The sequence below is a fragment of the Neolamprologus brichardi genome, chromosome 3, assembly GCF_056152115.1.
Source record: "Neolamprologus brichardi isolate AB-2024 chromosome 3, ASM5615211v1, whole genome shotgun sequence".
Classification (NCBI taxonomy): Eukaryota; Metazoa; Chordata; class Actinopteri; order Cichliformes; family Cichlidae; genus Neolamprologus; species Neolamprologus brichardi.
The window spans coordinates 4,711,902-4,736,590 of NC_142106.1; the positions used below are offsets into that span (position 1 = coordinate 4,711,902).

The following is a 24,689-nucleotide window of genomic DNA, read 5'->3' on the forward strand; positions in this document are numbered from 1 at the left end:
AAAAACTAAGATCTTACAGGAAGTCCTGACCTGCTCGGCTGCAGGTTCAGTTTATCAGAGTTTGAGTTTCTGTGTGAAGGTCAAAGTTCAGTCATCACATGAGTGACATGTCATAAAAGTCACCAGGATACTCGTATAAACACTGATCTATAACATAGAATCAGGCTTTATGTCTGTATTATTCTCTATATACAGACTGTAACACCGACCTGAAACTGTAGCTTCACTCAAGAACCAAAATTACACATTAACAAGTTTATTTTGTTTCTTAGCAAAGTTCACATTTTATTGCTGCTTTGCTGAAGTTTGGTCAAGTCGGGCTGTAAATGATCTGCGACACACCTTAATGAGCCGTCTGCTCACTTTTCCTCACAGACTTTGATTTAACTCCGTGGATCAGCAGTGACATGGTCACAGTGGGTACTGTAGCCGTCAGCCTCATGTCCCGTCTGAAGCAGTGTGAGAGTGTCAGTAGATGATCAGCAGAGGAAAGTGAAGCTGCTGTGAGCTGATGTCCTGAAGGGCTTTGAAAGAGTCTCTGAGTTTGACAGGAACATGAAGATGTTTGTGGTGTTTGTGATCCTCCTGCACGGTAAGTACACCTTCCTCTCTCTGCTCTCATCATCAGCTTTTCTTTCATCTCTCTCTCTTTAATGTGTTGAAGTGCAGCAGGAGAAGATTTCCATCAAACACTGGATTCTGATTCAGATCAAACTAACAATCCAAAGCAGCAACTTTCAAATCTCTGGATTCTTCTTGGTGGCTTTCAGATGAGCTCATGTTACAATCAGCTGCTGTGTGTGTTGTTGTGTAGCTGAAGCTCTGACTCACATTTCATACGTGACCAAAGGAAACTTGGTGCTGTGTGACACACTTTAGATTCTCTGCTGCTGCTTTGAACTCTTCAAACTAAAGAGCCAAACTGATGACTGACTGTGCAGCTCTGACATGGCACCAAATGTCCCTGTTATCAGCTGCTGGATGGACGTTATCAGAGCTTTTTAGTCCCACACAGATCAGCAGGAACTCCTCCTCTGTCTGCAAACAGGCTCAGCAGCTCTGATCATTGGAGTCAGCACAGAGTGTGGAGACATCTAGTGGTCGTGGAGAGAAGTGCATGTAACGTGTGTTGTGTTAATCAGCATGAGTAGTTAGGGGGACGTGCCTCCCTGTGCCTGTTGGGAGTCCTTGTAATTACCCAGCATGCTGTGCTGTGTTTCATTTCTAACACTGGTTTTACTGAAGAGCTTTCTGAGCTTCTTTCATTGATTGTGACCAACATACATGTTTGCTGTGGATCCACATCTGCTCTTACTGCTAATGTCATGAAGCTGTTTGAGTGGTGAGCAGTCAAAGAAGCAGGTCCTAACAGAAGCAGGTCCTGACAGGAGCAGGTCCTAACAGAAGCAGGTCCTAACAGAAGCAGGTCCTAACAGAAGCAGGTCCTAACAGAAGCAGGTCCTGACAGGAGCAGGTCCTAACAGAAGCAGGTCCTAACAGAAGCAGGTCCTAACAGAAGCAGGTCCTAACAGAAGCAGGTCCTGAACTGTCACAGACTCAGTTTGACATTCACTAAAGTCAAAAACATACTTTCCTCACATATTCAAACTGTTGCTGCAGCATTATTACAACATCATTACTGTGTACATGGATGTTTATCATAAAGAGTGAGATTCCTCTGACCATTAATGAATATGTAACCATGGTAACAGTGATCATATCCATTAATGACTGTGTGGTTAAACTTCCTGTCAGATACACGCTGTTTTCTCTGCCTCTGGTCTGTTTAAAGGACCAGTTCATCCAGAGTAACCACAGCTGACTGTATCCTGAACACTGACAGGCTTCAGATCGCCCACAGAGACGGTTTTATGTGTGCTTAACTTTACACTGACCAGAGAGAGCAGCAACAAGCTAATGTAAAAAAGCGTGACAGCGTAGCCTGGTTTTTATTCTGACCTCCTTAATGTTTTCAGTTCAGGTCCAAGAACATCTAAGAACAGAGGATCTCATTTATATTTGAGGACTTCAGGTAGCTGATGTTTTATATAAGCACAGATTCTCATCATTTAGATTGACTCTAAACTCTGACAGGTCTCTGAGTGAACTGATGCAAAGTTCAGGTTTAGACTCACACACAGCTGATTCATGTTTCTGCCTCTGTGTCCTCAGTTTCCCAGCATGCCTCGGCTCTGGAGGTGTATGAGGGGGTGGAGTCTGTCCTGCTCACCTGCCAGGACACTTCTGTACCTTATTTGCCCACTCTGGTTTGGAGCCGCCACGACCTCGATCCCCCAGTCGTCCACCAGCGTAACCTGGCAGGAGATGAACTGACAGACCAAAACCAGCGTTACAGGAGAAGAACGTCCATGAAGACAGACTCTCTGCAGACCGGAGACTTCAGCCTCACTCTGAGGAACCCCATCACCTCTGACAGCGGCAGCTACACCTGCACCATCACTGCATTTGGAAACACACGGACACTGAGTATAGTAGACCTGCAGGTCAAAGGTCAGCAACAAGCTAAAAAACTTGCTGTACTATCAGGTATGAGGCCAGAGGTCGTTGCTGTAGATACAGATCAGAGGTCAGAGGTTAACACTTTGCCAGGCTTCTCAGCAAACAGCAGGGAAACAGGAACTGTGGGAATAGCAGTGAAGGGAGTGTATACATGCTAGCTGCTGCACATGAAGCAGAAAACCTTAATGTTACCTTTGTTGTACCTGAGTTTGTGTCTCTGTGTCCTCACAGTGTCCCACCAAGCCCTCACTCTGCAGGTGTACGAGGGGGCGGAGTCAGTCCTGCTGCCCTGTCACATCCCGTTTGTATCTGGACCCACCACAGTGGTGTGGAGCCGCTACGACCTCAATCCTCCAACCGTCCACCAGCGTCAGCAGGAAGAGGACGAGCTGACAGACCAAAACCAGCGTTACAGAGACCGAACATCCATGAAGACTGACGCTCTGCAGACTGGAGACTTCAGCCTCACTCTGAAGAAACCCCACATCTTTGACAGCGGCAACTACACCTGCACCATCAGAGTGACGGGAGAAGAACCCAGATTGACAGATGTTCAGCTGCAGGTCAAAGGTCAGCAGCAAACTCCAAACTTTAATATATTAGTCTTCACTAAGTCTGCCTGAAGTTAAAGCCCATGTTTTCAGACAGAAAACTTTGTAAAAACAGAAAAAATCGTATTTATTTGTTGAACTCTAAAAATCAAACAGTAATTTAACACAGATTGAAGATAAGAGCCTTTATACACATGTAAAGATCTTACAGTATTAGCAGGAAAACCAACTGTCAGATGATCCCCTCTGAGCAGCATTTGGTGACAGTGGGAAGGAAGAATTTAATATGAAGCAACCTCCAACAGAACCAGGATCAGGGAGGGAGAGCAACCTTTTTAGAGTGGGTGGGAGGCTGAATTAGAAAAGGAAAATCTTGATGGCTGTTGATGGGCTCGTGGATGAATCCTGAACCGATAAAGGGCACCACTTAGAGTCAGACACCAACAAGATGGAGGTGTACTGGTTTATGCTGCTATTATCATAGATGAGCTATTTGGGTCATTTCATGTTGAAGATGGACTTAAAATAAATTTTCAAAACTGCTAAAGGATACTTTCTTCAAGCAATAGCACAGAAAAAAAGTCAGCCGCATTCAAGAAGGTCACGGTTTTCAGGGTCCTTGAAAAGAAAGGTGGCTACATGGGTACTAAATATTTTTGAGTGTTGTTTGTTTGTTTTATTTATTTATTTAGGCATCTTACAATTCTGCGATTGCAACCATTCCCCAACTCTCTGTGAATGGTACTCATGACCATTGATAAGTGGTCTTTGATCAGTGGTTGTTGATCAATGGTCATGAGAATTTTCATTTGCATAATTATAAAGAAACTGACCTCCCAGCCCATTGTTCCTTCAGTGGGCTGGTTTCAGTCATTATGCAAATGTGCTGTTTACAAGCTTGGGGAAACCTGCAGTCAGCTGAGACTGAAGAAGTCACTTGGATGAGTGACGAAACGTTTCTCCCAGAAAACGCTACGTCCAGATGAACAGAATCAACTTTTGGAGATTTTATTTGTTGAGTTTTTCCTTTAGTTGCCTAATGATTGTACACACATCCATGTGCATGTCCCTTGAGATTCAGACTTACATTTCCTTTGTTGATCATTCAGGTTTCAGGCTTATTAACAATTTGGATTTATTGGGTTTGTTGCATAGTAAAAATGAATCCCCAAAAATACAGCTTGTAATTGTGCATGAGTTGTGTATTCTTTGTCAAAAAGGAAAGTTTGAAGCCTAATCTTGAAAGTAGAGATAGTGTCTGTCTCCTGAATCCAAACTGGAAGCTGGTTCCACAGAAGAGGGGCCTGAAAACTGAAGGCTCTGCCTCCCATTCTACTTTTAAATACTCTAGGAACAACAAGTAGGCCTGCAGAGCGAGAGCGAAGTGCTCTAATAGGGTGATATGGTACTACAAGGTCATTAAGATAAGATGTGGCCTGATTATTTAAGACCTTGTATGTGAGGAGCAGGATTTTGAATTCTGTCTTATGTCTTTTAAGCTTCAGTGACACTAGAGTGAAAATGGGACTCCTGTGATTAGGAGAAATAAAAAATCCTCTCTTATAATGAAGACTCAATGTCTCCTCTTTTTTCAGTCTGATACTATGTTGATTGTTCTTTCAGTTTGTTCCTGCTGATATTTTTAGATAGTAACCAATCAGCCTGTTCACCTAATTCTTTAAACAGTAAAAACTATTGGATGAGCTCAGCAGCAGACCTGATAGAACCTTCAATTCAATTTTATTTCTTTAGCACCAAATCACAACAACGGTCACCTCTAGGTGTATTATATTGCAATGTAGACCCTACAATAGTACTGAGAAAGACCCAACAATCACATGACCCCCTTTGAGCAAGCACTTTGCAACAGTGGGAAGAAAAAACTCAGAAGGAACCAGGCTCAGGGAGGGACGGCCATCTGCTGTGTTGGGGTGAGAGAAGGAGGACAGGACAAAAACATGATGTGGAAGACTGATGCTTTATTTTGGACCATTGTAGTCGTGCTCGTGTAGACCTCACCATGTCGTTGGTTTCTTACAGAGCCGTACGTTTTTCCTGCTGAGGCCTGGGTTCTCCTGGCTGTCCTGATTACTGCAGTCCTCGTGGGTGTTGGAATATATCTTTGGAAATTATTCAAAAAAGGTATGTTGTGTGTGAATGTGTACACAGGTCTAAACTTCAGTCATAAACAAAGTTTCCAGTGAGAAATCATTCAAGTCTGTGACAGTGTTTCACTGTATTGATCCTGTGAGGTTCTCCTAGTGACCACTATGATAATAATTAGGTTTATAAGGCTGATGTTTTTATATCTCATATCAGCTAAATATGCTCAAACTCAAAATGAATTTTCTAGCAAGTCAAAACTGCACTGTGATAACAGCTATATTCAGCTGCTCCCAAATCCCAAAGGGTCACAGCAGGTCGCTCCACGTGTTGGATACTGGATAAGGGGGATTTATGATAGGGTAATAGTACTTTTTGAAATGTTTGTATGTAAATATAACAATAGTTTTTGATTATTTGAATTATTACCTGGAAACACATGTTGAAGTTTCTGTGTAATAAGCAGAGGTTATTTTTTTCCAAGTGGGGAAATAAAATATTCACACTTAGCTTAATCGGTTGAAATTCAAACCTCACTTTAAGCATATTTCATGCAAGAAAATGTTAAGGTTCAATATTGAGGAGGGATAACGGAGGTAATCAACTTTCTAAATAACAACACTGATCCGGCCGGGTGGAGTCAAACGATGATTTTTTATTGACACGCGTGGGGGAACCACCGCTGTACGCAGACAGCGCTGATCCCCGACTTACAGAGCATAAGCAGATGCTTTATATACCATCAGGGCTTAAATTTAATACGCCCCTTCAACGTCAATCAGATACAGGTCATACATAGGTTTCAAAACCACAATGACCTTTAACACAGTTTAAAAGAACATTGTCTCCGTCTCCACGACAGATGCTTCCTGTCAACATTCTGACTTTCACTTCTCGTCTGGAACACCAGACCCACACCCTGCAAGAAACTGTTCCTCTTTTACAAAGACAATTTTAGAGTTAGAAGCAAACATGACTAACCTCTCACCTATAAATGATTCTATCTACTGTGTGAGTGTGTGTGGGTGTCAGCATGAAATGCACTCAGTTTCACCTCTCCCTTCACCAGCTGAAACTTGTAACCTTTTCCACCAGACAGAGGGCCAGCACGTACACATTTAAGATTATAACAAGCATTCAAAAGCATTTAAGATTATAGATTTAACTCAACAGTTTAACGTGGTTATAACTGCACCTGTAATAAAGGCTAATTGGGGATGTTTAAACATCTGAATGCAACATCAATACTGTAGATTGTATTATTAATGCAATGGTAATGATGATGATTATTAACAATAGCAGTAAAATATATTTCTAATCCTCACAAAAACTAATAAACATAAAATGAGTGGTCATTGCTGCCATTATGATATGAAGGGACAGATTCACTAACAGTTTAACTAACACAGTAAAAACATGTTTTGGCATCAAAAAGCTGCCGTTGGGTTTACCAAAGAGGCACAGAAGTCAGTTTGTGACTAAAACCTGTGGGGCTGATGATACATTCACAAACATGGGATGTTTTAACTTCTAATTTGCATTCAAACATGCAGTCAGTTTGTTTTAATAACTAATAATAATAAGAGCAGCAAATTAGCAACTGAGAAAACAGCAGACCCAATAAAGGAGTGTTTTATCAAACAAGACGGATGTTTGACATTTGCATGTTTCTCTGTGGAAACAGTTCAGATCAATGAGAGGAGGCTGAAGGAGGATCAATATGTTTGTGATATCAGGGAGAACTCTGCTTATAGAAGCTGCTGGGACTGTGTGAGGTCCTGAGGACTGACACTCAGGTGGAGTCAAGATGGAACATGATTTACCATCAGATTACAGCCTCTGAGCTTTGAAGTTACACAGTAACTGTATAACGTGTCCATCGCAGTTATTTTATGTCTGCAGAGAATTCATATGGTATGACAGTCAGAGAGAGAGTGGGCAACTATCCCACAGGAAAGAATGAAAGAGACAGAGAGAAGACGCATCCAGGGAGGAGAGAGATGGAAGCAATATGTTGCAGCTGATTCAGCTTTTACCTCTGGTTGATGTGATTCTACTTTGACATTGAATATTTGAACAGCTCATGTTGTGCTTTGTTGTCCTCTCAGTCCCCTGGGAGGGGGTGAATTCAGGGGTGGAGTCTGTCCAGCTGATCTGTAAAGCCAAAGTTCACCTGCCTGAAGATGCTGAAGTGGAGTGGACGGACAGTTTACACAGGAAGGTCCACGTGTATGAGAACGGCTCTGACCAGCCTGAAGAACAGGACGAGGATTACAGAGACCGAACGAAGATGAACAAAGACCTGCTGAAGACTGGAGACCTCAGTCTGACCCTGAAACACCCTACAGACAGTGACACGAACACCTACACCTGCACCGTCTACAGCAGGGAGGGAAGAGTACTGCTGAAGAGAAAGGTGGAGCTGAAAGTCAGAGGTCAGTGCTGTACAACTGAATAGAAGACACAACACATTTATGTGTTATGTCTTAAACACGTTTTGAACATAAACAATCAAACATATGAATCTTCTGTTAAAACCAGTGGAGCTTAAAATGGGAGAGAAAGGTGAGTAACCAGATAACACACAGGAGGATTGGAAAAAGAACTAGTTTATTCAGACTGGGTTTCGGGCCCTGCTGTGGTCATTTTGTATTTGTACAGTAACTACAATATACAGGTATTACACACAGCCACCCCCGCTCTCCTTTATATAGAGGAACAGTAAACTTTAAAGATGATGGAATCTGCAGAGGAGATTATGCTGCTTCTGTCATAATGTGATTTACTCAGCACAACTCTGTCACTTTTCTCATAAAAATTAATTATAACTGTTAATTAACATCACGATTGCTTCAAGATGCAAATGTGACAAGGGCACTCTCATAAATGAATCACAGTTAGAGTCTCAAAATACAGACTTTTACTATTCCAGGGAATAAGTTCATTCTGCTGCTCTGACAGAAACTCCTCCTCTTTCTCTCAGTCCCCCAGGTGGATGTGGATTCACGGGTGGAGTCTGTCCAGCTGCCCTTCAACACAATTCACCTGCCTAAAGATGCTAAAGTGGAGTGGATGGACAAAGACAACAAAAAGGTCCATGTGTATGAGAACGGCTCTGACCAGCCTGAAGAACAGGACCAGGCTTACAGAGGACGAACCAAAATGCAGAGAAACCTGCTGGAAACTGGAGACCTCAGTTTGACCCTGAAATACCCCACAGACTGGGACACAAAGACCTACAGATGCACCGTCTACAACAGGTGGAAGATGATCCTAATAAAGGCTCAAGTTGAGCTGAAAGTCAGAGGTTAGTGCCAACAGGATCAAGAGGGGAAGATGTTGTTAGGTTGAAATAATAATGGATTGCATTTATATAGCGCTTTTCTAGGCACCCAAAGCACTTTACAATTCCACTATTCATTAAGTCTCCCACACTGGTGGAGGCAGCTACAGTTGTAGCCACAGCTGCCCTGGGGCAGACTGACAGAAGCGAGGCTGCCATATCGTTAAATGTTGTCATTGTTTTACTTAAATTTGTAAACTGTGCCTTAAACTGCATGGTTAGATATTCTTCTGTTCCTCCTCTACACATCTATGATGCTGGAGGAGGTAATTAGTAATCCAATAGAGCAGCTGTGGCTGTGGTGGAAGTGGATATTTGCATCATGGATGTGGAGATGACACGTGTACAGTAACTGTGTAATACTATCATGTTAACATGGTAAAAAACAGGGGTGCAACGATACACAAAATTCACGGTTCGGTTCGATACTTTGGTGTCACGATTCAATATTTTTTCGATGCAAAAAAAAATGTTCATGCCTTTTTAATTTGTAATTTATTAAAATGATAAATATATATTTTAACTCAAAAGCACAGTTTTTAAATTTAATGTTGCTGAAACAACAAAGTAATAAAAAAAAAAATCTATCTGATTGAGGAATCACTCATCTTTGGAAAAGAGAGTTTATTACAGAGAAATGGCTCTTTCCAAAATAAAAGCTATACTATACGCTTCTTCTGGGCTATATTCTCAGCAGCATATTAAACATATCAGGTCCCCATAAGGAGAATCATGTGCTAATGGCTGTCTAAATGACTCGGGTAAAGTTTGTAGCATGCTGCTTGTTGTTTTTGTCTGCTTCCACTTGTCTTTGCACTAGGATGATGTCGGCGTAAATGTGCAGTCATATTCGTTGTGTTCTCACTAGTGCTGTCAGCGTTAATCTGAAATGACGTTAACGCCACAACACGGCAAATCTCCGTTAACGAGCTACCGCGGATCGCCCCGTGCGTGGGGCTGGACGGCCAACACGTTAACGAGCTAACTGCTAACGCACTAGTTCCCACCAATGTAATTGAGCATTGCGTGGCACATCCGACATACTGTTTTACTTTAGTCCATGACGCGCTTACCTTCAGGGTCATACGTTACATGAAGACCAAAATAGCTCCAAACACCAGATCTGAATGAGGGTGGGGGAGGTTCAATTTGCCATGTTGCAACGAGCTTAGCTTCTGTCTGCTAGCTTGCCCTGCGCTCAGTGGATCTGCGCTCGACAGTGCAGCCTAGGCGGAGTAGTCGAACACAGATCCACTGAGCGCTCAACACAGACAGCATCGTCAGAAGGAAAGTTGATAAAATAAATTAAAAATGTTGTATTGTTCGATACATATGCGTACAGAACCAAAAGCACTGTATCGAACGGTTCAATATCAATACGAGTATCGTTGCACCCCTAATAATTAGCTGTAGCTGTTTAACAGCAGGCACATCCCATGTGAGATTCTGGTTTCCTTATCTTGTGAAGGATGTCCACTCTCTGCCTTTTAGGGGCTTGCATATGGTGAACCATTAAAGTTAAGCCGTATACGGGTGAGGGGAGATGACCTTTGGATAACTAGGAAATGTGGTTAAACAGTTGTAAGCATATATTGTGTGGCAGGAAGTCATGTACACACACACACACACACACACACACACAGTGTTTTAACCCTTTGTGACCATATGGGTGTTACAATGGGTGGCAACGAGTCAGGTTTCTGCACTCTTTTTGTCTTTTCTGTCACTATTCCACCTTCTCAACACCCTCTTTACATGTCAGTACATTTACACCTCTATCTGTCATCACACTAACCTGCTGTAATCCTTTCAGCTGGAGCTTCTTTGTAGACACGTCCCTACATTGCAGCCTGATTACAATGCAGACAGTCGGCTACAGTGTGGCTGGATTTCCTTTCTTAGCGTCCTTTGCTATAAAATACCAGGATGTTAGGCTAAGGCTGAGTCGCTCCATAATATGAGCCGCGGCCCGGAAAGTACAAAGATGGAATATTGTTTGTTGTTCTGGAGATTTCCCATGAAATAACCCAGCACTTAAAATGACTGACGCTGTACTTAAATGTACTTACAGTGTAATTATTGTATTCTTTCTGTACAAAACCTACTTGTTACACAAACTTACAGGTAACTACAGGCTACTTGAGCCTTATTTGCAGGTCGTGTTATAAAGTGTTACTGAAACAGCTGCTGACCAAAGTGATGCACATTTAAATGAGTCAAAGTCCTGAAATAATTCAACAGATTAAAAACAAACATAAAATGAGAAACCATGAGTGAAACAAACAGTATGGTGGTGCTGATCATTGTTGCCTCACAGCAACAAGTTCCTGAGGTCATTTCCACCACCTGAGTGGGGCCTTTCCCCCGACACTCCTCTCTGTGTGCTGGGATAAGGAGAAGAGGAAGAGGATGGAGGGTGTTGAAGGTCTCTAATGTTGCGTGGGTCTTTGTTCCACAGTTTAGGAGCAGCTGCAAAGCCCTGATCTCCTCTGTGTTTGAACCTGATCTGGAGACAGTGAGAACCAATAACTGAGGGCAAAATAAGGACACTGAAACTAAAAGCAGTCTACAGGGACGACTTTATGTTAAAAACACCAAAGCATGAAGCACTGGTGCAGCTGACTCACACAGACTCTCCTCCACACTGTGCTCAGTTATAAAGTGCTTTACAAACACAAACATTATGACTAACAGCTGGATTTTCCTGTTTCAGTGCAGCGAACTAACAATGAGCCAACAAGGCCTCACGTAACATCAGTCAGTGAGAGTTTCACTGTTGCAGCAGCTCTGTTCACTCACACTTATTAATATTAATGCTCATTACAAATGTTACAGCAGCTGATGCACAAATCTTTGTCTGTGTTAATAAAGTTGGATCAGTTCAAACAGTTTGTTGCTCTGCACTTGAAAGCAGCAGTTTTTCTAATGCACCACCTTCATGTTTCCTTCATATTTGAATCCCCCTGTAGATACTGACAGGTAACCATGTCACACAGAGCTCAAGCCTTTGAATCCAGCTGTGATTGTTGATTTTCTATTGAATGGACTTTTTCAAATCCAGCTGTAGGCCTGTGTTTGTGAGCTCATTAACAGCTGTTTATTTAGAGATACGTGGTCCTCACAGGACAGCCACTACAAACATATGATTTTATAGAATATGATGCATTACTGCAGATTCAACACAATAGAAAGGATTTGAAATGAGCTCAGCCTTAAACATGTGCAGCAGTAATATTGATCCATAGAACACTGATGAGAACATTGTTCTGCACAATAAGTACTTTGACTTTTCATACTTTATGTACAATTTGCCAGTACTGCAGTTTTGTGTGTAGTGAGGTGTTTTCATGGTGTTTTCTTGGTGCTTTTACTAAAGGAACGCTTCTATCAAATTCTTCCAAATGTTGTCAAACTGAGCTGTGTGATGAAGTGAGTGTGACAGAAACACTCAGACTGTGTTTCTCTGCTTCATCAAGTCAAATCTGGTCCTCAGAGACTGAATAAAGTCCTGTCCCACTAACAGCAGCTCCAACAGTCTGTTCACTGCTTTCTTCCTGTCAGTCTTCATCTTTCTGCTGCGTCTCCTCTTCACACTGACCACTTTCTATCTAACAGTGAGCTCCCAGTGAAGCAGCAGCATTCAGCCTGTTAGAGTCAACACAAATGTCTCCATCCAAGCTCATGTTGTTCTTTGTTGTCCTCTCAGTCCCCCAGGTGGAGGTGGATTCAGGGGTGGAGTCTGTCCAGCTGCCCTTCAACACCACACTTCACCTGCCTGAAGACGCTAAAGTGGAGTGGATGGACAATTACAGCAAGGTCCACGTGTATGAGAACGGCTCTGACCAGCCTGAAGAACAGCACCAGGTTTACAGAGACCGAACGAAGATGAATGAAGACCTGCTGAAAACTGGAGACCTCAGTCTGACCCTGAAACACCCCACAGACTGGGACAACTACACCTACACCTGCACCGTCTACAGCAGGGAGGGAAACATCCTGCTGAAGAAACAAGTGGAGCTGGAAGTCAGAGGTCAGTGCTGTAGATACAGGTCAAAGGTCAGAGGTCATGTAGGAGTTTATTCTCTAAAAGCTTTTAGTTTGAATCTATTTTCAGTTCATTCAAATAAAATAAATTCTTTGATGTTTTGATCTAAAAGCCAAAAATGTCAGGCGGAGCAACTGTGTGTTTAAATGAACAGACTAAGAAGACCATTAAAATGATCCTAACTTCAAAATAAAAGCCTCTGGCATGATTTGAGTTTGGATCAAATCAACAGTTTTGTTAGTTTAGTCCAAATCAGTGTAAATGTATAAATATCAATAGTTTTAAAGCTGCTGAGATCATTCAAACACTTTGATCCAGTCATTTGGATGTTGTCACATGTCAGGGTGGAGCAGCCATAAATATGAGGCTTTTATTGTGAAAATGCTGAGTGTGATGATCCAGAGGAGCCCATGGGGTGTTTGTGGCTGGATGCAAAGGTTTGTAGCTCTCCTTGTAAAGAGAAAGAGCTTGAAGCTACAGAGGAGCGTCTGCAGAAGAAGACAGGGGAAAGAGGAAGAAGCTGAGGCCGCTGGAGAAAAGACAGGAAAAGGAAATGAGCTTTATTTGTTGGAGGCCGTTTGTTCATCACACTGAAATATTCCCACTTTAGAGACAGGAAACAAAGTGAAGTGTGGATTGATGTTTGTCTACATGATTTGGGCCCTGGAAGCATTTCTTCATCTCCCACTTTAAGACATATTAATGTCAGCCTCACACGTCCCACAGTGGACAGATTTCTATTTCTAGATGATCTTTGGAGGATTTTCATGTGTTTCTCTGCTGTCACAGCTCTTTGTGATATTTGAGCGCAGCTGTAATGTTTGTGTGGTTAAAGCCACCAGACTCCACTGACAAAAACTCTCATTTTAGCCGGAGAACACGGGGCTGCTGTGGGACTTTGTGTTTGCAAAGATTTCTATTGGAGGCATGTTTGCCTTTATTATATAGGTGCAGAGAGTAGACAGGAAAGTGGGGAGAGAGTGAGGGACACACAGACACCTGTAGTAAGCCCCGCCTTCAGCCCAGCTGCTCAGCCAGGTGAGCTATAGCGCTGCTTTAACATGTTGGTGTGATTGAGAGTGAATGAAAGTGAGTGATGGAGGCAGCAGGAAACTAACAGGCTGTTTGTTCTGAGAGGTCACATGACAGTTTTTCTCAGTCTGATGGATTTGATGAGACCATGAGAGCGGCTTCAGTTCCTCATCAGAAAGAGTCTGACAGAAGCTCCTCCCTCTATACCCCAGTAGACTTCTATTAGACTGCTCCAGATTCCTGAGAGTTCACACAGAAAACTTTACAAACAGCCAAAGAAAAACTATTGAAAAGCTTCAGGATCACAAAGAGCTCTTTCACAGCACATATGAGCCATTAAGAAGTGCACATTTGTGTTTTCCACAGTCCATCATCCAATAATATCAAAGGACAAACTGTGAGGGAAAAAGCCTTCAGCTCTTTTTGAATGAAGCAAAAAGACTTTGGTCCTGAGAGATGGTTCAAAACACAATTCAGACCTACCAAAGTATTATTTGTGCCAAACACATGAAGCCTTCAACTTTGTATTTGTCCAGTCAGTGTGGCAATAGAAGTCACTGTGAGGATTTTCAATGTGCTATCAAAGAGCATCCAAACAATCAGGTGAGAATGAAGAGAATTCGTGTGGATGGACAGAAAATCCATATCCAGTGTGATTTAGGAGCAGTTCATATATAATGAGTGAAATGAAAGAAGAGCACAGACAGTAAGAACATGAGTGAGCAGACATTTTGGAGCTGCTGATCCACACAGGGCTGGATGGAAGGAGTGGGAGTCCATGATGGCTCAAAGTCTCTGATGCTAACTGTTCCTGAGCCTCTCCCCCTGCCTCCTCTTTGGATCTTCTCCTCCTCTTCTTCCACCACTGCTCTCTCCTCCCTCATCTCCTCCTCAGCTGAACTGAAGTCAGGGCTGTAACATGAGGAAACGTGCAGAAATGACTGAGTCAGCATGTTGTTGAAGTGAGTTGAGTGATGGTGAGCAGATCAGATGTGCGAGCCTCCCTGTAGAGAAAAGCAGATCTTCTCCAGAGTTTCCCACCTCATGTTTTCCTGTGTCACAGCTGATTGTCAAATCCTGGCTGTCACTAAATGAGTGGTCCAAAGGTGGAAGGAGGAGCACAGTTAGATGGTTCACCTCCTAACCTGTGAAATCAATCAGCTGAATGAAAAACACTGTGATCCTATGAGCTGCTATCAGGGCTGCTCCATTCTCAGGATTCTCATCTGGATGATTGAAGCAGATTATTGATGAAGTCAGCAAACAGCTTTCAAAATGGCTCTTTTTCCAGGGGAACTCCCTGAAATGTAAATCTCATGGAAATGAAGAAGAAGTCAAAGGCGTGGTTAGGCCCAGACTTGTGGCTGTTTGCAATGTAAAGCCCATGTTGCAGGCAGCTGCTGCTCCTTACTGGCCCACAGTCTCCACTGATGGATGTGTCAGCTCACTTGTACTGTAGCCACGGGGAGAGCGATGGAGAGGTGAAGCTGACAACCAGAGGTGTAGTGCTATTTGTTGAAGCAGCCCAGCGCACCGTGTGCCATGGAAGCACAAGTTTCCAGAGATGATTGGACTGTGAGCAGAAATGATCCATGTTGGACTGAATTTAAGAACAGATCATAAAGTCCTCTGTGTGCCCAGCCCGTCTGTCTGAGCATCTTCATCAGTGTGCAGCTGATCTACAGCTAATGTGCTGATTGATGAGCAGCCTGTTCATGGTGATGATGAGAAACAGATTGGATTCAAAGCACAAATGAGTGTGTGAAAAAGGAGCAGCAGCCATGATAGAGCGAGTCATCTGCTGACAGAAATAGTGGAGTGAAGGATTTGTGCAGCGTTTCTCTGTGAAAACAGCTGATTCAGATCAATGAGAGGAGGATGAAGGAGAAGCAGCATGTTTCTGATAGAAGGATCACTGCTGTGCTACAAACTGCTGGGACTGTGTGTGAATGTGTGACGGCTCAGCTGGAGGCAGGATTGGTCCAGAGGAGAGCTGCTTTATTCCAGACTAACTCTTCTAGAAAGCTGAAATCTGTGTGGAACAGCTGACCTGTACCATGTGGAAAAGAACAGCAACACGATTCAGCGTCAGATCCCGACACATCCACGGATTCATCCCGTTACAGGAACTGTGCCACACGTGGCCTCTGTTTGTTCTGCATGTGATGCTGCAGGGATTTCTTCAAGTCACTATAATATAGTGTCAGATGGACACATGAAGCTAACACGGCACATCTTTGTGAGTCTGCAGCATGTTGACACACATGTCAGTGTTGTACAGATCTGAGAGCAGCACAAACAAACTCCATCAAAGTGATTTGTGCTGTTGCAGAGCTGTGTGACTGCATTTGTCTTCATTATGGACACATTTCTACAAATGGGACTAAACATGTGACCCTCTGCACATCCGTGGCTCAACAGTGCACCCATTGGCTGGATGCAGCTTGTATTGTGGCTCCTCCCCCTTAGCTTCAGGTCAGTTTAGCTGTGTTTCCTCCAAATCCCATAATTCCTGAGGAGCAGGAATATGTGTGGCTGGGCTCTAAACACTCAGGGTGAGGACTGAGTGAAGAGCTACAGGACAGAGCCAAAGTTTCAGCACTGCGCTCACAGCTTTGAGACGTCCAACTGGTCCTGATAACATCTCCCCTCTCATTCCACATACATGAAGACTGCTAGAAGCAGCTATCAGCCACATCAGGCTCACATCATGCTTGGTATTAAACATGCTGCAGTCTGCAGTAAACTCCCTGCCACAAAGCTTTGAGTGCTCTGAAAGGGAATCTCCTCCAAATGCACCTGTAACAAGGTGACCTGCAGAAATAACTGTGTCCACGGGCAGAGTCACTAACACTCTGCACCACAGCTAAACCTGCTTTGGAGCTAAAAAGCTGCTGTCAGGGTTTCCTGCAGAGCTTCACAGGAAATGTGGAGACTGAAAGCTGTGGACAGTTTCTGTGGCTGGATTATTTCATATGTGTTTGTAGGAGTTTCACTTTCAAAGTTTGGAGTAAAGTGTTGAAATAAATCAGGTCTGTGATGCACACTTTACTGCAGATTGTTCTCAATGGAACACAAAAAGCAATCAAAATGTGATTGATCCTGATGTGCTTGTTGCTTCTAGCAGTGTTCATGTATTTGCACAGAGAGGGGGAGATGTTATCAGAGTGTGTAAGTGATCAGATCTGATGCTGAATCATGTTCATGTACAGTCAGCTGATCCTCACAGTTCAGTTTGTAATCATGCAGCTCTCCTCTGATAAATCCTGAGCTGCACCTGAGTGTCAGTCCTCAGGACCTCACACAGTCCCAGCTGTTTGAAACCAATGAATTTACTGCACTGAGGAACTCAAATGAGTCAGTGAGATCATCAACATGGATCTTAAAATCAGCAGCTCAGATCATGTGATCACACATAAGAACCATGGAGCAGGAAACATCTGAGAGTTCAGCTCCAACTCTGATGGAGTCTTAGGAGGGTGGAGATACCTGCACAGATAGGAGCTGTTTCACTCTTTAACAAGCAGCACCTCCAAACTACACCCTTCATCCACCTTAATAGGGGAGCATTTGAAGTCAAAGCTCCACCCACCCAGCCACTTTCTCTGGGCTGACTGAAACAATCATATGTGGGGTCAGAGTTCACAGACTAGACAGTCCTCTCCAGATTTCATCCTGTTTCTGTTCAAAACATCAAATCAAGCTGATGGGAAGTTGTAAAATCCTTCAGAATAAAAGCCTGACTATTCAGAGCTGCAACATTAAGAAGAGCAAAGTGAACCAAGGTGGATGGAGGCAGCAGAGAAACTGTAGGGTGGAGCTGAATGCTTCATCAATGGGATGATGCAGCAGATTTTCTCCACCTTGCACAAACTGTCCTGTTAGTTATCATGACTGGAACATCCAAAATGTCTCCAGAGGCTCCGAGTCCAGCTGAACATGTATTAGTGTTTAGAGTGGAACTGAGATGGTAGGGACTAGGACCTGGGGGACGTCAGTCAGTGACGGAGAGGTCAGCAGGTGTGGGCAGGTGTGGACAGGTGCTTGATGGAGTGTTTCCTGCTGGACTCCATATGATATGTTAGCAGAGAGGATCTGGCTCCTGATTGGTTGAAGTGGAGCCCGTCTGCTGCAGAAAGATGCCTCCTGTCCCAGAAAACATTGAAGTTGTCTCTAAAGCCCAGGCTGTGGGAGTCACACACAGAGGAGAGCCAGGTGTGGAGGCCGAGCAGGACCCAAACGCCCCACGGCCACAGGTGGGAGTGGGGCCGGAGATACAAACACTACGGTGGGCTTGTTTCACAGCCTCACAAAGACACACAAAGTCCAGTTTGAGGAAGTGGGAGCGCTGTTTGGAATCCGGTTTGTGCCCATGTGGATAAGGATGGTGTCGGCCTCCACACGGGATCGTATTCTGCCAGGAAACTTGTCTAAAATGTCCCAGAGCGTCGGGCCGGGAAAAAACAGAGCGTACGCCTCCTTTATTGTGAAATTCCTCACCATGGTAACTGAACACATCAGCTGGTCTGCAGCAGGTTATGTTCAGTTTGAGGCTCAAATTGGCTCAAAGTGTCCCATTTTCACTGATGGTTTTCCCGACGACATGCTTCAAGTGTGATCTGGATCCTCTGCTGAAGGAATCTGCTTTCTATCCACAACCTGTTGATCCGTATCTGACTAACAGCAGCGCAGGAAGCCCTGCAGTTATAGAGAAACTGTCTGAGTCGCATTGTTGCTGCAGTTTACCTGCAACTGCTGAAGAAAAAGTCTCAATGTGTTTGTGTTTGGTCCTAATCTGCTGCCACGTCTGTTTGACACTGCTGGATTTCCAGCTGATAGATGACAGATTAGAAACTGATCAGTCTATTGATCACACAATATTCCATCAATAGAATTGATTTGACTTTGATTTGTGTAACAAAGTGATTTCCACGTCTCCTTCATGATGTGACAGTGTCAGAGCTGAATGCACTTGTAGAGTATCATGTTTTTATGGCTCACATTTAAAGTGTTCCAGCTCTAATGTACAGCTGTCATATTAGAAATAGAAGCAGCTCTGATTTTAGTGCTCAAAGAAATCTATGAAGTTATGAATTCACACATGAACAGTTTTCTGCAGCGTTCCTCTCGGCCTTATTTGCAGCTCCACTCTTGTTTTTGCTCTAATAATTATTTCTCTCCATGAGCTGTTTCTCTGCCTGAAGGAGGCGCCACTCCATCGCTTCATTTAGTGCAGAACAAGAGTCACATGATGCTGCTCTGTGAACACCAATCACACTTTGTACAGCTCATGTTGTGTTTGTTGTCCTCTCAGTGTGTCAGGTGGAGGTGGAGGAGGGGGCGGAGTCTGTCCAGCTGCCCTTCAGAACCACACAAAACCTGCCTGAAGATGCTGAAGTGGAGTGGTGGCATTATGATCCAGTATTGTTGGTCCACGTGTATGAGAACGGCTCTGACCAGCCTGACAAACAGCACCAGGTTTACAGAGACCGAACGAAGATGAATGAAGACCTGCTGAAAACTGGAGACCTCAGTCTGACCCTGAAACACCCCACAGAGAGAGACAGTGGAGGATATCTATGCTACGTGAGGAGGAATCGAGCTGTGGTTAGAAGGAAGAGAGTGCAGCTCAAAGTCAGAGGTTTGTGTGTACATGTTTACACATCTTTGTGAGGACAGAACATTGGCACTATACTTGTGGGGACAAAATGTCTGGTCCAACAAGTTTTAAGTCAAATGTGGTTTTACTGTCAGGGTTACAGTTAGTCTAAATTTTACCTAAGGGTTCAATTTACTTTATTTATACCCATAGATAAATTGGCTTTATGAAAATAATTATAACATTTGGCATCCCCTCACAAAACACACACCCACCCATTAAACCCTGACAAACACATTTGATTATTACACAAGCAATAAAAAACAATATAGATCAAGATGAATCAAATAAAACAGTTCTTATTGTGTTTAGTGACGGCAGCAGAGACAAAACTGTTTTCTTTGAACTAGAAACCTTCGTCTAGAGGAAAGAAGCTACAGAGGCCAGGGGAGTCCAACCTGTTGTCTCCTCAGACGCAATTTGACACCTCTGAGTCTCCCTCTTTTTCTTTTTCTTTTGTCACTTGTTCTGTTAAAATCTCTCCGTATAAAATCCGGCATACATGAAGTAAGGTCTTTACCACCATACGAGACGTTAAGTTGTAGCAGCTCCTCACGGGAGTAAACAATCTTCAGCTGACTCACAGCCTCACACGCATCAGGGGAAACAAGCCAGCACAATGTAACACCCGTCCCACGTTCTATTGAGAGGGGCGCTGGGTTCCTTTTGTTACTTTCCTACTGATACTCCCTTTTTAATGCTTATGGTATTAAATATGCAATAAAACTAAACTATATGGAAACAAACCACACACAAGCAGGTCAATTATAACGTTAACTCCACTTTAGTGAATGCTTAATTAACAACACAAAAGAAAATAAGTAAAATCAATAAAGTTTGTTAAACAATGGTGAGGTATCTACCTCAACAGAAACAAAATAATCAAATAATATTGTGGGCCCACACGCACTCTCACCAAACACACACACACCTCAAGTGCTACAGTCTTTCTGCTAGCAAGCCCCTCGTTGCAGGCCTGAGTCGTGGCTCGGGTGCGTTGGGACCTAAAACAATATGGTCGCTTCACTTGTTGCCAAGCAGTAAAAATAAAAAGCACGTGCAAACAACAGTACTCACACCTCCAGGCAGTTCAAGGGGATAGCGGGGAAACTGGGTCACGGCTACCAGCAGGCCGCGGCAGCAGCACTCACAGTCGTCCTTTCCACGTGCTCCCACGTGAACACATAACTTCAGCACAGCAGCAGAAGGGACGTCTCTGACACGCCAGCAAGACGTCTCCTCCTACTGAATCACACAACCCCGCTAAATGCCAGTTCACATGCCATAACATTCAATCTTAGCTTAATAAATAAAACAGAGCAGAACAAGAGCTTAGCCAATATGCTAGGCTACGCTAGCGGCTATTCAATTCAATTCAATTCAATTCAATTTTATTTATATAGCGCCAAATCACAACAAATGTCGCCTCAAGGCGCTTCATAGATACAGAGAAAAGCCCAACAATCATATGACCCCCTATGAGCAAGCACTTTGGCGACAGTGGGAAGGAAAAACTCCCTTTTAACAGGAAGAAACCTCCGGCAGAACCAGGCTCAGGGAGGGGCGGCCATCTGCTGCGACCGGTTGGGGTGAGAGAAGGAAGACAGGATAAAGACATGCTGTGGAAGAGAGACAGAGATTAATAACAGATATGATTCAACACAGAGAGGTCTGTTAATACATAGTGAGTGAGAAAGGTGACTGGAAAGGAAAAACTCAATGCATCATGGGAATCCCCCGGCAGCCTACATCTATTGCAGCATAACTAAGGGAGGATTCAGGGTCACCTGGTCCAGCCCTAACTATATGCTTTAGCAAAAAGGAAAGTTTTAAGCCTAATCTTAAAAGTAGAGATAGTGTCTGTCTCCCGAATCCAAACTGGAAGCTGGTTCCACAGAAGAGGGGCCTGAAAACTGAAGGCTCTCCCTCCCATTCTACTTTTAAATACTCTAGGAACAACAAGTAGGCCTGCAGAGCGAGAGCGAAGTGCTCTAATAGGGTGATATGGTACTACAAGGTCATTAAGATAAGATGGGGCCTGATTATTTAAGACCTTGTATGTGAGGAGCAGGATTTTGAATTCAATTCTGGATTTAACAGGAAGCCAATGAAGGGAAGCCAAAACAGGAGAAATATGCTCTCTCTTTCTAGTCCCTGTCAGTACTCTTGCTGCAGCATTTTGGATTAACTGAAGGCTTTTCAGTGAGTTTTTTGGACATCCTGATAATAATGAATTGCAGTAGTCCAGCCTGGAAGTAATAAATGCATGAACTAGTTTTTCAGCGTCACTCTGAGACAGGATATTTCTAATTTTAGAGATGTTGCGCAAATGGAAGAACGCAGTCTTACATATTTGTTTAATATGTGCGTTGAAGGACATATCCTGGTCAAAAATGACTCCAAGGTTCCTCACAGTGTTACTGGAGGCCAAGGTAATGCCATCCAGAGTAAGAATCTGCTTAGATACCATATTTCTAAGCTTTTCAGCGCCGAGTACAATGACCTCAGTTTTATCTGAGTTGAGAAGCAGAAAGTTAGTGACCATCCAAGTCTTTATGTCTTTAAGACATTCCTGCAGTTTAACTAATTGGTGTGTGTTATCTGGCTTCATGGACAGATAGAGCTGGGTGTCATCTGCATAGCAGTGAAAATGTATGCTATGTCTTCTAATGATGCTGCCTAGGGGAAGCATGTATAATGTAAACAGAATTGGTCCTAGCACTGAACCCTGTGGAACTCCATAATTAACCTCATTAACTGCTATGTTAGCAGTTGTCCTAGCAGCTGTGTTAGCAGTTGTGCTAGCGGCTAATCGCGGTTAGCAGTTAGCCCGTTTTACACAATAACATTGGGTACAAGTGTCAGACAAAATTCACATTTACCTCACAGTAGGGTACAACAGTTCTCGACTCCAGTTAACTATCCGTCAACCCGAAAACACGTCTGTCGCCTTCTATGAACTCTGCGTTCACTCGACGCTGTTCAGCTCTCGTCTCTCTCGCTTCCTGCAGCACACGGCTCCCCACTTACTCCCACCCATCTACCTGAGACTACTTCAGGGTTCACTGGAGCTGTAGTACATATCAATACCATATCAAAAATAATGACATAAACCTCAAAATACAAATAAAAAGGTTGTGCATTTAACTGACACACATCACATACTTTGCAGGCATTTGTATACATTCTTGAACACATTAAACATTTGCAGCTAACTATCAATTTAATGAACAAATTTAAATAATGAGCTACTTATATAGCCAGGGCTACAACAATAAAAATCCAACAACAATGAATAAAAAAGAATCCATGTCTCACTGTTAGTGGAGCAATTATCACCTTGAAAACCCGTCACTTGTGTGTGTCTGTGTGTGTGTGTGTGTGTGTGTGTGTGTGTGTGTGTGTGTGTGTTTGTCTCTGACTGTGTTGTGTCTCCTCTGCAGGGAGAGTTCAGGTCCAGGATCAAACAGGGGACATCAGGAACAGAAGCAGCTCCATTGATCCGACTCCTCTGATGGCTGATCAATCAGTTTGATCTGTGTGTTCTTTGATTATTGATCAGTGATGTCAGAGTGGAGTCAGTGTGATGTTGTTGTTGTGTGTTTGAGACTTTTAGTGTCCATGAAGGTCTCTGCTGCCGTAGATCCTCTGAACTGTGACAGAGGTCTCACTCTGGAGGAAACTCTCAGCACTTTCCAGCAGCTCCTCCATCATGGAGGACGTTCCCTCACTGTAACAGGTGGAGGAGGGAGGAGAGGAAGCACATGTGGATCCTCTGAGGAAGAGGAGCGTTCCTACAAACCACATGATCACATGACCAGAGGACAAGCATGTGCAGAAACACATTAAAGTCAGCCTGTAAACACGTTTGTGTAAATTCTAGTCGTGTTTTTCTGTTACATTCAAATTAAAGCAGAGAAAGCAGAACAAATGCTGAAGCTGTCTGTGTGAAATAAAGGAGTTAAAGTACTCACACACACACACACTCACGCACACACACACACACACACACACACACACACACACACACACACACACACACACACACATCTGTCTCCAGCAGCTGTCTGAGCTGCAGTCTGTATTGCATCAGTCTGAATCTTTTTGTGTCACTGTGAAGTCAGTAATGCTGTATTAAGAAGTATAACGAGTTAAAATGCTGCTAAAGTTAAACTCAATGTGGTATTTTCCAAAACTCTATGGTGTCATTGTGATAGTTGCAGGCAGTGTTGGGTGTAATGCGTTACTAAGTAACGCGTTACTCTAATTCAATTACTTTTCCACTGAAAAAGTAGAGTAACTGATTACTGTTCATTTTTAGGTATTTTAATTCCAGTTACTTACAATGTACTTGCGTTACATTGTAAAATAAGAAGTAAACTCTGCCGCTTTAACATCGCTGTAGTGCAGCTGCGCGTCATTTCGCGCCAGTTTGCTGCACAGTCGTATTCTAAAGCGGAAGATGTCGGACTGAAGCGAGTGGCTGTTTTATGACATGGACATATTCCCGTCTCTTCACTTTTCTGAAACAAGCAGACAAGAACATTACAGTAATATGTAAAAACTATCGGCTGCTGTTAATAGTAATCTACTGAAGCGGCTGACACAGAGCATAGACGAACACTTCTGAGTGATCCTTGTTCATCATCCATCACCGCGGCAACTCCTGCTAAGCAGACGAAACCTGATTTTACTTCAGCAGCACAGAAAGCGTCTGTAGGTGAGCTTAAACAAATGATTGCAGGCTACACTGTGGAAGAGATGCTACCGCTGCGTACTGTAGAGTCTCCGTCTTTAAAAAAATGTATTTATTAGTTAAAGAGTTTAATTTCTATTGTTTGTCCACTCAAGGTTTATAGGGAAGGTGAGGAGGCCAACTTTTTTATCAAAATGAAATCGGTTTCCTTCACAGAAGAAGAACAGGATGATGAAATGTCTGCTGTGTGATGCGAGCCGCTGACAGACACTTCAGTGTGTGAGTTTATGTGTATGTGGTTTGTGGCAGGCAGATAAACACTGCTTTGCATCCAACGCACTGACTTAGAAATAGATCAGAAACACACACACACAGATGTTTTCAGAAAGCTGATGGTGAAATCTGACCGCAGAGGGAACTTTCAATGTCCGGGTGTTTGAGCCTTCGCCTCTGCGCTGTCAAAGCTGTAACGGGGCAGTGATGGGACGCTGGCCGCCACCACGCTCCAGTTCCTGCTTTTATTCTGAGGGTGGTTCAGAAGCAGTGATGCCAAAAACCACACAGATGTCTCAGATCCCAGCAGGAATGTGAGTACACCATGTACTTTGTTTTCTCCAATCCTCCAAATCTGACACCCAAAAACTTCCATCCTTTCCATCCAGGATCCATCCTGAAAGTCCATTTTCATAGAGCCCTGTAATGGAGACCCAGGTGTTCCAATATGCTTGCCTGTATTTTAA

The 24,689-nt window shown here is 43.4% G+C and overlaps 1 protein-coding gene across 3 annotated transcripts; it reads left to right on the top strand.

The window, feature by feature from the left end:
* The first annotated feature begins 388 nt into the window (after nucleotides 1–388).
* On the top strand, nucleotides 389–22,977 carry LOC102789195 (butyrophilin-like protein 2). 3 transcript variants are annotated; one of them, XM_087838641.1, is made up of 7 exons: nucleotides 389–592; nucleotides 2,173–2,511; nucleotides 2,752–3,090; nucleotides 5,112–5,213; nucleotides 7,283–7,609; nucleotides 8,158–8,481; nucleotides 12,224–12,739. In XM_087838641.1, exons 1-7 carry the CDS (start codon nucleotides 556–558, stop codon nucleotides 12,664–12,666), a joined length of 1,911 nt encoding a protein of 636 aa, XP_087694767.1. In that variant the 5' UTR covers nucleotides 389–555; the 3' UTR covers nucleotides 12,667–12,739. The 3 variants fall into 3 exon arrangements, with proteins under 3 accessions (XP_087694767.1, XP_087694765.1, XP_087694766.1); XM_087838639.1 differs by lacking the exons at nucleotides 389–592; nucleotides 2,173–2,511; nucleotides 2,752–3,090; nucleotides 5,112–5,213 and adding exons at nucleotides 18,909–19,235; nucleotides 22,697–22,977 and having other exon boundaries at nucleotides 7,303–7,609; nucleotides 12,224–12,547; XM_087838640.1 differs by lacking the exons at nucleotides 389–592; nucleotides 2,173–2,511; nucleotides 2,752–3,090; nucleotides 5,112–5,213 and adding an exon at nucleotides 18,909–19,267 and having other exon boundaries at nucleotides 7,303–7,609; nucleotides 12,224–12,547.
* The last annotated feature ends 1,712 nt before the right edge of the window (nucleotides 22,978–24,689 follow it).

What these genes read in the sequence shown, in the direction of transcription:
- LOC102789195 (XM_087838641.1), top strand. Translation starts at nt 556, where the DNA reads ATGAAGATGTTTGTGGTGTTTGTGATCCTCCTGCACG. An exon ending in GTTTGTGATCCTCCTGCACG is followed by an intron (nt 593 to 2,172) that starts GTAAGTACACCT and finishes CTGTGTCCTCAG; the next exon opens with TTTCCCAGCATGCCTCGGCT. An exon ending in AGTAGACCTGCAGGTCAAAG is followed by an intron (nt 2,512 to 2,751) that starts GTCAGCAACAAG and finishes GTGTCCTCACAG; the next exon opens with TGTCCCACCAAGCCCTCACT.